This window comes from Polistes fuscatus, unplaced genomic scaffold (assembly GCF_010416935.1).
Source record: "Polistes fuscatus isolate 324 unplaced genomic scaffold, CU_Pfus_HIC Scaffold11, whole genome shotgun sequence".
NCBI classification, from domain to species: domain Eukaryota; kingdom Metazoa; phylum Arthropoda; class Insecta; order Hymenoptera; family Vespidae; genus Polistes; species Polistes fuscatus.
Window position 1 is genome coordinate 1,867,577 of NW_025113009.1, and position 16,263 is coordinate 1,883,839.

Sequence of the window (16,263 nt, forward strand, 5' to 3'; positions counted from 1 at the left end):
CCGTGGAATAAAAATAGAAAGAACGGGAACGTAAGAAAAAAAAAATAAATCTAATCTAATCAAATCTAATCAAATGAAATCAAATTAACAATTTACCCGTCTACGATTTCTGCTAATTCCTTTAATAAGGACAAGAAAAGGAGTCTCTAAAAGTGGTGATAATGTCGTAGGTCAAAAAGAAACATGCGACGATAATGGGTGACCAAAATCATCAGCAGGTAAAATGAGATGATCTTAACGTCCATAGAGAGAGAGAGAGAGAGAGAGAGACAGAAAGAAAGATAGAAAGAAAGAAAGAGAAAGAGATTCGTGCTCTCTCGAGCGTGGATCACGTAACTGCCTCCTCCACCTCCTCCACCTCCTCATCATCCCACTCGTTTCTCTCTTTCTTTTACTTTCTATCTTCTTCTTATTATTCTTCCTCTTCTTATTCTTATTCTTATTCTTATTGTTATTTTTTTATTCTTATTCTTATTCTCTTGTATTCTCTTTTCTCTTTGCTCTTCATCCCATAATCTCTCTCTCTCTCTCTTTCTTTCTCTTTTTGTTTCCCTATGTTTTTTTTGATCGACACGATCGAGTCGATGTACCTGGCACGATCTTACGAGTACAGGCATTTGGTGTACGAAAAAAGACCGAAAGAGAGCTTCCTCCCGATCCTAATTCGTCCATCGTGCTCGGTACTTCCGTTGGAAGTTTCAGTGGTGCTCCTTAAATTCTTCCGAGCCGAAAATCTTCTGATCCCTTAGATGAGAGATTATGCTTGCTTGAGTTATATACCGAGGTCACGGATGATCGCCGAGGTCGAATGACGACGCTGGCGTTTCTGGAATTTCCTGCACGTCCTCCCTTCCTCCTCCTGTCCTCCCTTCCTCCTCTTGCGTTCCCTCACCAAAGAAATCTCATCTGTCCGATCTTTTTCGATAGGATCAGGTGGCGAAGAAAATTACTTTCGAATGATCATTGGATTTATTCATTTTACAAATGTGCCCATAATTATGAAACTGGTCTAAGTCATACATCTCTTGTTTCGAGATATTTCAAAGATTATATTTGAACACTGAATTAATTCCATATAATGTTGAAATAACAACCACTATCTAATCATTCATTTTTGACAATATAATGAATATGAATTACATTGAATTTATTGAGTTTAAAATAATTTGGTGTGAAATAACTGATAAACTTACGTTTTTTTTTTTAATTTTGACTTACACCACTTTCATAATTATGGGCACAGATAATAATTGACTTGGCAATCGATCGAAATCATTTCACTTCGCGATTTTAATATTTGAATTATTCTTCAAAAATACGAATCTCGTTTTTATTTTCATATTTAACAACATAATATATATATTTTTTTGTAAATTTTTAATCAAACGTTAAGATAGTTATTACTTTAACGTATTGCTAATGAAAAACAAAAAAAAGAAAAAAGAAAAAACAATTGCCACGTTTAAAACGTCGATAGAAATAATTTATGTCTTTTTCGTCGTCGTCGTCGTCGTCGTTTCTCCCATAAAAACTTTGATTTTTTTTTCTTTTCCAAAAGTCACATCGCGTGTCACGCTACTAGCAAAGCCGTCCAGCTCATCTCCAACCATCCTCCGTCGATCCATCCATCCATCCATCCATCCGACCAGTCAGAATTCTCTCTTTTAAGCGTAGCATTCATTATTATTCGTGAAAATGATCGCGAGAGAAATTATATGGGTAACATCTGTGCTGCGTAATGCTCATGTAAATGACTCTCACTCTCTCTCTCTCTCTCTCTCTCTCTCTCTCTCTCTCTTTCTCTACGTTAGAGAATGAAAGTTTTTGCATAATCGTAGGGTTCTCGATAGTCGTTTCACTCGAAAGAAGAAGGGGACCATGGGGGTACAGGAGGAGGTGAAGGAGGTGAGGAGGTGAGGAGGAGACTACAGTAGTAATAGAAGGCATTGCTTAGAATTTTTGATTCGAACTAAAGAGAATTCTTGAAAAGTCTTGACTCGTTAAGAAATAGTATGGTAATTCGTCGCATAACCGAGCAAGCGAACGTTTCCGCGAACGTCGACGATTACGAGTTATCGTGGCTGGACCTTTAAATCCCAAAGAGACCCAACGTCATTTACGGTTGGGTTTATAAGAAATAACGGAAAAGAAGTAACCGTAGGAATCGGTAATGAGACGCGAGAACCTCTCCGTTCTGTTAACCTGTTAACCAGGAAAAACGAGTTAACTCGTCACGAAGATATTTTAACCGTCGTTAGGAGAGACACGCGAATTAACGATTTAACAAATTATATATGTTTATTTATTTATAATCGGTCTTATTAAAAAAAAAAGAAGAAACATTTTGTTAAATCATTCATTCGTTCGAAACTTTCTATCTCTCATCTTTCGTAACTATTTTATTATCTACTTTAATTGTCATCTCGATTTTATGTAAAAATATTTTCAACGATTCGCAAAATATTTCTAGGAATTATATTACGATTATGGAAATATTCTTTCTTTTTTTCTTTCCCCATTTACGTGACAGTATTTTGAGAGCGGATGCGAGTCAAAAAATTCATTTTACGATATATTTTGTAATATATAAATTATCGCACAAATGTTTATTTGACAAATGATTTATATTCCGTATAAACATATTTTGAATTTATTAAAATTCTATAATAATCATATATTATTATTATTATTAGTATTATTGTAAAACAAAAAGTTTGATAGTACCAGAGTTACGTACGATGCTTATTTTATTTATTTTTCTATTTAGCCTTCCACCCCCCCCCTACCTCCACCCTATTTCTATATACGCATATAAATATAATATATTTACTGTTTATCCTTTCCTTGAATATTTTCTCATCTTGACCACGGACAATTTTCGCGTAAGACGCGTTGCACCTGACGACGAACGAGATTCCGTTAAGAGACTCAACTTCTTACTTACATTATACACGCGCAAGATCTTCATCTTCTAGTTAAGATATTAGAAGATATTACGGAGAAAACGATCCAACATTCGAATGAGTTTTCTTATAGAAATTTTCTTAAATAATCGTTTCATTCGTATCATCATTTTTTTGTTTTTTTTTCTCTTCCCCCCCCCCCGACGAACTTCGTCTTCCGCACGATGAGAAAATATAAAATAATAAAAAGAATATTGTTTCTTTCTTTCTTTCTTTCTCGCGAGGAATTTCCATCATTTTTCTTCTTTTTCTTTAAATTTTTCTTTTTCTTTTTTGTGTTTCGTTTAAAACAAGTATTTCTAATACGAAGTTGACGACGAAGAAGAAGAAGTTAGACGTACGAATATCTTTTTTCCGCTTCACTCGTTCGATTCGATTCTATAATTTTCGATCGTTCTTTCGAGGAGACCTTGATCGATTCGCAGGAAAGATCATCATCCTCCCTCGATCAACATAAATCGTTTCCGAACAATCGATCGATGTTAAAACGATCATTGTTTATCGTATTCTTAAATTTATATGTTTATATTCTTGAATCTCTTTTGTATTACAAAATAATCTATCGTATTATACAAAAAAACAAAAAAAATATCACAAATTTTGTTGCACGAAAAAAGAAATTTCTAATAAAAATTTGTTAGCGAAGAAATGATTATCGAGATTAGATCAGAATTAAATAGTTCCTCATAAATACATTTAATTCGATATAAATAATTATCATTGATAATAAAATATCAACGTCAATAAATTACCAAACTACGCGAACGTTTAAACCATTGACTGCAATGGACGCATATATGCGTTTGATAAATGTTACCAGCGTGGTCTATCGACGCATATACGTGTTTGTCGATATCAACGTAAAATAAAACGTTGGTTTGCTTATTGATTATTATTTGGAAAATTATATATAGAAGAGAAAGAAAAATATTAATTATTAAATATAATTTATTATTAGATCTGGTGTCAATAATATCAATCAACGAGAAAAGAACGCATTCGCACTAAAAATAAATTATTTCATCCTAATAAAACATTTCAGCTAAAAATTATTCAGCACTCAAAGAGTTAATCGCAAAACGCGAGAAGAGAAAAAAAAAATATAATAATCGATCTAGTACGGATTACTTAACGCAACGTTGTCACAAAACGGAAATAAAATATTAGATAATCGAGTATCGGTCAAAGAAGTTCGTACGTTCGAAGTAACAGAATCCGAACGAAACCCAATGGCTTGGAACCCTTCGAAATGGCCGTGGGAAAATCGTGAATGCGTCCGAGCGAAGGGTTCGTATTCGATCGAAGGTAGGATGAGGAAGAGGAGGAGGAGGTGGAGGAGGAGGTGGAGGTTAACGCTTTGGATGTAACTTCTCCTCATTGAGATTTATAAAATTCTAGAGTACGAGAGTGCCATAGCTCGTAGTAGTCGAATCGTTGAGAGACGACAACGAGACGGATAGATAGATAAAAGAAGACAAAAAAATACAAAGCAAAATACTACGGGACTTTTTTTTACTTTGGCGAAAGCATAAACTCAACGAGGAAAATCTAATCCTAGGAAACGACTCATCTTATCGTTTAACAACGCGATTAAAATGATGAAAATTTTCCTCTTTCCTGATCGGTTTCTCTAACGTTTACAAATTTATTTCGATAAATCTTAAAAGGAATTAGAAAATAAAGTAAAAAAAAAAGAACGTATAAAGAAAGAGATGAGGGGGGATGAGGAAAACGAGATAAATTCGTCGAGAGACGATTTAAACTGTTCGATTGAAAATACGACAGAAATCAATGATGATGATGATGATGATGATGATGATGATGATGATGATAATAATAATAATAATAAAAATGAGGGAAGAACGCTTCCGTTTATCCGGCGGACAAGTCTTTCGCAGGGGATCCTGCGGTAAACGTGTGTTATATACAGAAATAAGGAATAAACGTTGGAGAAGAGCGGGAGAGGAGAATTGGAGGCCCTGTTTATTATCGCGGTCTGAGTTTAAGCGGTCGCCACGGGTTTCCTTAAGCCGTCCACCAAGTGCGGGCTTGATTGGACGGACACGAAGGATGTTGTACCCACCAGGATACGCGATAAACCGGAGGCCTGATAAAGTTAGTCGGATAAAGGCAGACTCGAAGGGGGAGGAGGCTTGAGGATTTCGGAAATTCCATTGATGAAGATGAAGAAGAAGAAGAATAACAATAACAATAAGAATAAGAAGAAGAAGGCAAGGAAACGTTCAATAAAAAAAATCACTTCAATTTTCATCTTCGTGTTCTGACGAATATATTGTCAAAAATGATCTACAGGATGATCTTTCACGAAGCAAATAAGAATAAGAAGAAGAAGAAAAAGTGTCCTGGTAGATATGGCAGAAGAAGAAAGGAGGGTAAGTTATTACTCGCACGAAGCGTTTCGATTGGTCCGTGCACGGTATATTTTATATACAAACACACACATACACAGACACACACGTTGATAGATTCATACGCATGTATATACATTAAAACATGTTACACGGCATGCTAAATAAAGTACAGTAGGAGAAGCAGCAACGACAACGCTCGTGGCTGTCTACGACGATGGTGCCGGCGGATTTACGAGTTTAATTAAGTTCTGCGGTCGCGTTCGTCATTTTAGCAGGCATCGAAGACTCGTTTGCGACGGCCCGTAGGTACTGAACTTCCGTTATTTTTTTCCTTTTTCTTCTCCTCCTCCTTTTACTCCTCCTTCTTTTTCTTCTTCTTTTTATTTTGTTTTTTTCTCTCGATTCTCAGAGCTGGGAGTCGTACGAATCGCGAGAGAAAGAACATTTTCGCGTGTAAAACTAATAGTGCTGGTTCAAAAACTATAGTTTTATCTAAGAAATAATTCGAGAAACGCTTAAAATGAAATCTAATGAAACATTTTATCTTCGGGATTAAGAACGAATAATAATAATATTTGTTCTTTCTTTCCTTCATTTTGTTATTTCTTTTAGAAGAAAGGTGGCGGACGATGAGGGATGACTAATTATTATATCTTGGCATTCGATAATATCGTAGATATTTGAAAGTATACACGTTAATAAGCTCGCGATAAAACATGATAGGGGTTGTTGTTGCGTCACGAGGGTGACTCGTGATAGGAGTGTGTGTGACACTTTCCTAATTGCTTAGCAACTTGGCACCCTTTAAGAAAGGCAACCCTTAACCACCCGTTCCTCCTACTTGCCGTTACTTGGAATTTCTTCGATCTTCCGGATATGTTCGAAACAATCAACAGAGAGAAAGAGAGAGAAAGAAATAGAGAAATAGAAAGAGAGAAAGAGAGTGAGAGAGAGAGAGAGAGTGAGATCGTTTAACAAGGAAGCAATATAGAAATTGAAAGAGTTAAGAAGACTTGAAGTTTTCTCCTGCCTCCTTCACGAAAAGAGATCGTCTTTCGTTCTTTCTCACTCGCTCATTGGAAAGTCTAAAACCACGTTGTGTTGCAGGAAGAAGTAATAATCCTGTACAAGCGTGCACTTGGTTTCCATTAAGGGCTCCCCCGTGCACGCGCATCGGCGTAACGTTTCAAGGATAAGGATGAGGATAAGGATGAGGATCCTTCAGCGAGGATTCTGTGCGCGGGACAATCAGTAGGTAGAAAAAATGTTTGTTGAAGGAAAGCTAGCCGCATTCCTGGTTATGGCTACCACCGAGGAGGCACGTGGGAATCGCTAAATCGGTCCTCCACTGGAACTATCTTTCTTTCTTTCTTTTCTTTCTTTCTATTTCTCTCTTTACCTTCCCTTCAACCCCTTCAACGATTTTATTCCTTTCCTTTCCTTTCCTTTCCTTTCCTTCTTCCTTGGTAAACAGGTAAAGAGTTGTAAGATCTTTCTTTGTTTTCTCTCTCTCTCTCTTTTTTATTTTTTACCGGATTGAATATACGCGTTCATTTTTCTACGAGAAAATCGCATCATATTTGAGAAACGAAATTTATACGAATAAATAAGTATTGTCTTGTGTTTATTGTGTATAATTGAATAAAAAAGATAAATAAATATTGAAAAAAGTATGAAGTATTTTGAAAATTAGATACGGGGATTTAATTTTGATTCAAAGTTTTCTCTAATTAACACGGAACGTTAAATGAAAAAAGAGATAGAGAAAGAAATATTGGGGTTAAAATCGTGTAAAAATGATTCAAAAGAATAACACCGAAATCAGTAATAATAAAATAAACGAGTTAATAAGTTTGAATAAAAGTAATAGTTGTGTGTTTTGCGTTTAACAAGAGTAATACAAATTATTGCAAATTTAAAAAGTATTAATAAAAAGTAAAAAATTTATTATAGATGCGTATATTAAAACGTGTAAATATAATTCAATTATGAATTTTAGTAGATATAATTATAACCAAAAATATCATCATTGTCATTATTGTTATAAAAAAGAAAGTAGAAAAATATATTTCCAAAAAACATTATTATCGATTATCCTTACAAGAGAGAAAGAAAGACAGAGAGAAAGTGTCTGTTCCTTTTCTTTCGTTCATCTCTTCTTCCTGTTTTCGTATTTTCTTTTTTAAACTGGCAACAAAATACAACTCTCCTTCTAAATTCTTTTGTACACACACATAAACACACTTACACACACGTATACACTTAGATGAAAGGTGAACGAAGGTAAGAGAAAGAAAGAAAGAAAGAGAGAGAGAGAGAGAGAAAGAGAGAAAGGAAACAAGAGTGGTTCTGTTATACGGACGTAGACGCAAAGGTAGACAGAAGGAGTCGGAACAGAATATACAATCAGTGTGATTGTTTGACACCCCATAATCAGCGTCCTTACCCCTACCACTGGTACCCAACGCGGCTTCTCTCTTTTCGCGTTACCCTCTCTCTCCCTCTTTCTCTTTCTCTCTCTTTCTTTCACTGTACACCTTCCATTTTCCGTCTCTTCTTCGGTAGTACAAACTACCATAGGAGTTCTCTCTCTCTCTCTCACTCTTTCTTTCTTTCCTTCTTTCTTTCTCTTTCTCTTTCTTTCTTCATCTTTTATCTTCCTCCACTCTCTCCGTATCTCACCACCTCAGGCTGTGAGGCCGCTGCTACTGGCAAAGCCTCATTACCCCGATCACGACTGGAGATGAAACTCGAGGGAAGAGAGAAACGGACACGGTTATATTATAAGAGACAGGAATAATGCTTGCTTCCTCTTTTTTCATCACCCGAGGACCTTCCGTTCGAGGTCTCGGAGGAGACCAACTCTTTCAACAATTTACTAAGACTAAGACGATGTCTCTTTCTCTTCGATTCTTCTTATTTAGTAGAATAATAATCAGAATTATATATATATATATAGTAAGATAGAATTTCAAATGATTTATCCGGATGTTTTTGGATGAAGACTTTTCAAAGGAACGATGTCTATCGATGAGATTGCAAAGGGTTCTCTCGATGGTTGCTAGCAATCAGGTAAAGAGAAGAAGAAGAAGAAGAACCAGAAGAACCAGAAGAAGAAGAAGAAGAAGAAGAAGAGGCTTCGATTCAGTACGATGTCTGGTATCGCAAACGAAGCGAGCACAAGACAAAAGGAGAAGATGGTTGCGAGGAGCGAAGGGCAAAAACAACACGGATCGAGCACTCGATCGTTTCTCGATCGACCGATCGATCCCTGGTATTACGCAGATGTGCGCGTGAGTCGTACGTGAGGAGTCCGATCATGTACCAACCATTTTCTCTCTCTCTCTCTTTCTCTCTCGAATGCTTGTTCGAATCGGTAGGGTAACGAAAGACGAACGTGCTGAGACCACACTCTCTCTTTCTTTCTTTCTTTCTCTGTCCGTTTGGAAGAGAAAGAAGAAGGGAATAAGAGAAAGAAAATTGGATCCACCGACGCTTGCTTGCTTGCTTGCTCGCTTGCTTGCTTGCTTGCTTGCTCGATCATTTTGCACTACGCTCCTCGAGGAGTACGTGCTTCGACGATTCAACAGCAGCTACTCGTCGTTCAAAGGTGTACAAAATCGAGAAAAAAAAGAAATAAAAAGAAAGAAAGAAAAAAAGATGATAAGATGAATGAGAAGGATTTGAAATGATGAAACCCGTCGAAGCCACGAAATGTAGGTATTCTCATTCCGATCGTTCACAATGTTTCTATAATGTTTTATTTATTCGTTATTCTTTTGGCGGTTGGAACAAGGCCGAAACGCGTTAGTTGGGATAAACGAGGTAATTAGAAACGGTGTTGGTGGTGGTGGCCAATGACGAGGACAACGACGACGACTACGACGACGACGACGACGCGACCTAGGAAGGTAACGTGGGTGAAGTCAAGTTGTTGGCCCGGCAAGGTGCTGATCGACGAAGAAAGAACAAGAGATTGAGTTAGCGAGAGAATGAGAGAGAGAAACAGACACACAGAGAGAGAGTGAGAGAGAGTGAGAAAGGAAGAGAGGGAGAAAGATGCGGAGGAGGAGATTAGGGCAAAGAGAAACCGCAACGTAGCTTCAAAGAGGTCTCGCCAGCAGAAGCGCGTCTACTTAACTTTGATCAGGTCGAGACCGCTGATCCGAGACGAGCACCAACGTTGAAAATAAAGTGCCCGAGCTAGCTAGCTAGCTAGCTAGCTAGCAAGCTAGCAGGCAGCTAGCCCGATCCATCCAGCTGCCTTTTTGCATCCGAAATTATTATGAACTCGTGATATCGAGCTGTCCACCACCACCACCACCACCAACCCAACATTGGTTCTTTCATCCGCGAATTTTTACACGTCGGCTTGATAAATATCTGTTTTTTATTTTTATTTTTATTTTTTTTTCTTTTCCTTTTTCTTTTTCTTTTTCTTCACCGAAACGAATAAAACAATGATCAGTATCCGCGTGTAATTAAGATAACAATAATGTAATACTTTCAGAGAAACGAGGAAATAAAAAGAGTACAACTTCGTTGGAGGTCTTTAGCGTAGTTTGTGACTCGTCGTTTCTTTTCTCTCTTCCTTCCTTCCTTCCTTTCTTTCTTTCTTTCTTTTTTTTTCGCGGAATCGTGTCGCTATTCTGATTAACATGTTTCCGATCAAAATTCTTAGCAAATGAGCGACTTTAAGAGTCACGTACATCCTATGAGGATATGAGGAAAACAAATGAATTTCAAGAAGGAAAAGTCAACGATAAAAATATCTCATCGATCGATTATAAAACATCCCTATGTTTAATTCTTTTTTTTTTTTCTTTTTAAATATGGCATATTTATTTGAACTGGTGTTTTAGAGGAATAAGAGAAAGAGAGAATGAGAGAGAGAAAGAGAATCAACGATCAAGTCAATCCATGGAAAGGACACTTTTGTCTCGTGCTAGAGAGATACAACGGTGAATTCGAGTTGGCTGGAGAGATCGAAAAGAGGGTAGAAGAGGGAGAAGAGAGAGAGAGAGAGAGAGAGAGATGGAAACGGCAGGTTGAATGTCGTTATTACGTTGAATTAGAGGGTGCAGAGCCGGAACGAGGTATGAAACTATTACCTCGCGAAACGGCGGACCCCTCTCCCTCCTTCCAGCCCCTCATTACCTCCTCCCCCTCTCTCTTTTTCTTTCTTTCTCTCTCTCTTTCCCTCTTCCTTTCAGCAACGGACATTCCCCCACCTTGGCGAGAGGGCTGGTGGTGCCGGTGGGTGGGTTTAGTGCGTAGTAGTTTCGAGCCGTTCCACGAGCCACGAGGATGCTTGCCGAGAAGAAGAAGGGAGACGGAGAGAGATAGAAAGATTATGATATACCGTTGAAACATTCATCATGAACAAACGTCCGTCGCTTCTTCCTTCGAAAGTTTACAATTGTTTTTCTTTATTATATTGCTTTACACTTTTCTAAAGGCTAAGGTACGAGTCTGTGTCTCTCTAGAATCGTTTAACGATTACTTTCTCATTACACACTGAAGTCTAGGTAGGATAACAAGGATTGAACTTTGCACAGAGTACCCCGTGTCTCTTATCAAGAATTTTAATTGAAATCTAACGCTAAATTCGAGATTTTATCGAACAAATTTTGGATGACAAATATTTTGTTTTATTTGTTTCTCCTTTTTTGGTATTTATTTTTTTTGTATAACGAATCAATCCTGCGATTACTCGTACGTGTCGATATTCACGCGATTGGGGTGATCCCGTGTTTACACTATGACGATAAGAGAAATTGATTCCAAAATGTATAAGTTCAAGTTGTGTTTAACTTTAAATGGAGGAAGTTTTGCATCGAACGATTTGCAAATTGTACGAAGATGATTATACCTGTTAGGGAAGATAAGTATCCGATGATACGTGCTATCCCTCGGCACGTGTCGAGAAAACAGATAAGGAAGGATAGCATTGCAGAAGTGCAGGGTGATCGTTAGTAAATCGATAGGACGAAGGAAGAGGACTTACCACCGTGTTGAGGACTATGCTTGTAACAATCCTGATGAGCAGTACTAGAGGAACCTCCTCCGGTAGCTCCGAGGTGTGTACTGGAAGCGGGCGATGCGGTTGGGTCGGTGTTGTTGGGGTTGGAGCAGGCACCGCTAACCGAATTCGCGGTGACGTTGCTGCCAGTCTGCTGTCCGTGTAAGTGACTGCTGTGATGATGGTGATGCTTATTCCTCCTGTAGGACTCCAGTTCTCGTAGGTGGGAGGTGAACGAGTTTGGTGCATCCAAGAATGGTCTCTGGCCCAAACCAAGTGCTCGAAATTGTTGATGCTGTTGTCCTTAAATAACAATTATCGAATTCATCGATTTATTCATTCCTTAATAATTATTTCTATCGTATTATTCTAATTGTCAATCTTTAAATGGGGGGAGGGGATCTCTTGTAATATTTGGTTATATATATATCGTTGATTTTAAAACGTTTTGTAACGTTGCATATTAATTAATCTCTCTCTCATTGATTACCGAACAAAACGAAGTATCATCATCGTCAGGTTGTTGTATTGACGGAAGAGAGAATCACGGAGAGAGGTAGAGTGAGATAGGAAGATGTTTGTATAATTAAGCTCGCAGAGTAGGATAATTAAGAAACTCGAGTGGTCCGTATCTCGATTGACTTCAATAGCATTCCGCGCATTCCGTCCATTCGTGAGCCGACAGAATCCGGATCCAAGTATCGCGGCATCTACCCGGTAGATCGCCGATAGGTTAATCCGCTGTTGTAGTGAAGCGAGTTTATCGTCGAAGGCCACAATGCATGCGCGGTATCGAACGATTACCCTCAAAGACGGATAGCGGATTCGTATCACCGTAGTAACTTGTGGATAGAACTTGCCTGTTATGGTATGTCTCTATACATCATCTGGCTATCTATTTATTCCGAAATATCTATTAGTCTTCCGTTATCCTAGATCGTGATAGACAAACGTTAAAATACTTCAAAAAAGTAGGCTACGTTGTTTTGAAAAACAAAATATATAATAGAAAGAAGTTACTATTACAATTAAATACAAATTATTATTATTATTATTGACCAGACGACAAAAAGAAAAAGACTGGTGGTAAGAGAAAAAGGGAAGGGTGAAAGGACAAATAAAGTTTGACCACAAACTACGCTAAATCGTTGCAAAATACGCAGATGGTCGAGCCCTCGTCTAATGTTTCACCGAACGACGACTGGAACTTACCTACGTACGTTAATTATTCGAATCAATCGTGCGTTCGTTCCTTTTCATCGTTAATTTCTTAACGAATTAATCACGAATCACGTGAAAATATTCAATTTTTGTATAAATCTATCGTAATACGTATTAAAACGTGTGAAATTTTGCGTACCCCGATGGAAATTTCAACGTTTACTCGTTCAAGTTGTAGAGGTTGGACTCGTTACATGAATTCTTCTTATCGTAACACGCCAATGGATACGTTGCGTATAATTGATAAGACTTTTTACTTCATCCGTGCGTTTTCTTCGACGCCCCGTAGTCGGTTATCGGCGGTTATCGGTTAACAACGGTTCGTATCGTATCTACGAGCTAGAGAAGAAGAGGATAATGGGGAACCAACGAATTATTTCTATTCATTTTATGTGAGACCTAATAGAAAAAGAAAAAGAGAGAGAGAGAGGGGGACAGATTGCGTTGTCTCGCAACGTTACAAAGAAAGAGACAACAAGTTTTTTGAAAATAATTTCTAATTAAATAATAAAATTCGATGCGATACACGCACCTTCGAAACGATACAAATTACTCCGTGAAAAAACACGAACGGAGACAGAAAATAAAAAAACTACGAGAGAGAGAGAGAGAGAAAGCGAAAGAGAATAATTCCAATCTCTACAAGCACGAGTAGTCGACTTATCTAATCAAAATGTGGCGGTCCCGGTGGACGGAAATAGCGCGGCTTTTTCCTCCTCTCTAATAAACGGGCCCCTCCCCCCCTCCCCCTCTCCGCATCTTACGTCCTTCTTGACACTAGGGGTCTGTAACTGGCACGAATATTTGCGAGGATCTCGATTCGAATTTCTTTTCTTTTCTTTTCTTTTCTTTTCTTTTTTTTCTTTCCCGTTTAAAAAGTTTCTCCTTCGAAATGGTGTCAATATTCGATCATAGTTTTTTAACGCACGCACAACGGATGAACGAATTTTGTCGGTCATTGATATATTTTTGTATTTTTTTCTTTTTTTATATTATAGATTTGATTTAAAAAGATATTTTATTAACGCGGATTGGAGGAGGACCACGGTGACGTGGTCTTACGTCATTTAGAAATCTTTCATTCAAATTTTGCTAACGAAATCCTACATCGTTGTGTGTATTTCATTTGGAATCGTTCGTATGATCGCGATGTCAAATTGTCTTGTCGAAATTGTTCTATTTTATTATTGTTTTTTTTATCTTTTCATTTGATTTTTTAATTCATTCTAGCATTGTTTCTCAATTTGGTTAAACAAATGAACCTTGAAAAGGGAAGAGAAAAAACGTTGCATTTCATTTGCACTCCTCGTTTTGAGGAGTCCAACATTTCTCCTCCCCCTGTCACAAACAAAGATTAATTATTGTTACTTAATTCAATAACACGTTTTAGACATTTCGTATCATTAATCCACGTTGTTATTCGGTTAATTAAACGTTATTCTCGTATGAGAACAAAATAATGTTGGTCTCGAACGCGTTAAGAAATTTTCTAAAGATTCGTTTTCGATATGACAATTTATCGAATATCGTTGTACGCGATAGACAAGAGTATACAAACGCTTACTGCACACATTTGTTTCATATTTCTTTTTTAACTAGAATATAAAATAAAAAAAAGAGGAAAAAAAGAAAAAAAGGAGGGGGGGTTCGGATGAGGAGAAAGAGAGAAAGAGAGAGAGAGAGAGAGGAGAAAACACAAGTTGAATAGTTTGTTTGTATTATTTAGTTTCGCATATCTGACGGGAGGGGGGCAGGGCAGGAAAGGGGTGAGGAGGAGAGGGGCAGGGGCAGGGGGAAACCGACGGAAACGTGGGATAGAGCAATTGATATCGTTGAAAATTCATCGACAATTAGATATCACGGGGGTATTCCTTTTCTATCAAAGCCAGTAATGATTTCGCGGGACTCAGAGACCCTGGGATATGCCCATGCTAATCGACGATATTCCAAACGCGGAGCAATTACCAACGAAGCAAATTCAATTTCGACCTTTGACTGACAGCATCTGTCCATCGATATTGTTTCGGTCGGGAACATTTCGATGATTTTGGACCACGGGTGACGGCTGGCGGCGGCCACTTTGTTTCGCGAGAGAGAGAGAGAGAGAGAAAGAGAGAAAGAGAGAGAGAGAACGAACTCCTCTCTCTCTCTTCTTCTCTTTCTCTCTTTCTCTCTTTCGATCCCTCTCTTCTCTTTCTCGAAATATCAATTTGGACTCTATTCTGCTTTACGCTGTTCGATCGAAGCTCTCTCGCGCGCACGTTTGATCCGAACTGGAACTAGATCAAAGAGGACGCGAGCTTGGCCGGACGATAAAAGTTCGCTTGACAAGTTCGGCTCGCTGATTCGCCGCGATGCTCCCGACGGGAAATTCATTTGTTGTTTTACGATCATCTATTTCTCTCTCTATACACGTATATATATGTATGTATGTATGTATGTATATGCAAATAGAAAGAGAAAGAGAGAAATAGATAGATATAATTCAACGACGTATTAATTAAAACATTTTGTAGAGAAAAATCGAATTCGACGATTGCGTCTCTCAATTGTAACAAAGAAAAAAGAAGAAGAAGAATATATTACAGAAAATATATAAATGGAGAACAATGGGAAGAAAATCACGTAAATATTTATAAAACACATACATAGACTCGCTGCTTAACGTTGATAATAATTCCCGTCGACTGGAGGTTTCATCCCTCCGACGATCGACCTCGTTTCGCACGGTTACAACCCCTCCAATTCGCATTTCCACGTGCTGCCGAACGAGGAATTACAGAAATTGCTCGATTACCGTCGGTGGCCTACCGGTGAAGTGGAACGAGGAGGACGGACGGACGGCATGCGCTATAGGTTCGGGAAGGGTGAAAGAGGTAAAACGATGGGCTGGGGGAGGGAAAGAGGGTGTATTTGATGTAGGGAAAGGGGGAGGACGGACGATTTTCGCTTAACAAAAAGCTCGCGATTATCCGCGTAATAATGAGGAACGGCAGGTGTCTGCGGGGCGTCGAAGCATTGTCTCGTTGCCGTGTTTAGAGTCAGACCGAATAATAAGAGAGAGAGAGAGAGAGAGATAGGACAATGAAACTCAGCTCGGGTCCTCGTGTTTTGCCTGCTCAAAGACCCGTCGATGCATCCACCACTACACTATACAAACTTCTCTTCTTTACCCATACTAATATATCTAATACGTGTATACGTGTTTCTATCTATGTAGAAGTTTCTTTCGCATAGATCATCCATACGGTGCGTGCCGTCCAAGCAACACGCTATCCTTGACAACCCCACATATGCAATATGTCGTTGTGCGTGGCTAAAGTTTCGTGGGGCTGCTCGCGCTTAGTTTCGTTTCTCCACGCGACACGGCCTTTTCTTCTTCTTCTTCTTCTTCTTCTTCTTCTTCTTCTTCTTCTTCTTCTACTACTACTTTTGTCTTTCCTTCCTTTCTTCTCGTTTCTCCGAGGATTCCTCGAAAGTGTCAGTAGGCTGACGACGTTCCCTTATTTTTGATCGAACATTCATATTCAAAACGGGGACGATAATTTCATTCGAAACAAAGTAATGTCACGAATTTATATTCTAATATTTCGTGTATTCGTTTGATATTTAATTAATTAATTTGTAACGAGTAAGACGAGATTTTACAATTTTCATTCCCTCTTTCTCTCTCTCTCTCTCTTTC

The 16,263-nt window shown here is 38.3% G+C and overlaps 1 protein-coding gene across 1 annotated transcript in view; it reads right to left on the reverse strand.

Moving 5' to 3' along the window:
* LOC122526594 (protein lozenge-like) overlaps window positions 1–16,263 on the reverse strand; it is a 30,950-nt gene that overhangs the window by 8,067 nt on the left and 6,620 nt on the right. The window contains exon 4 of the mRNA XM_043650109.1: window positions 11,343–11,660. Within this exon, the coding sequence (XP_043506044.1) occupies window positions 11,343–11,660 (318 nt within the window). The remainder of the gene's footprint in view (window positions 1–11,342; window positions 11,661–16,263) is intronic.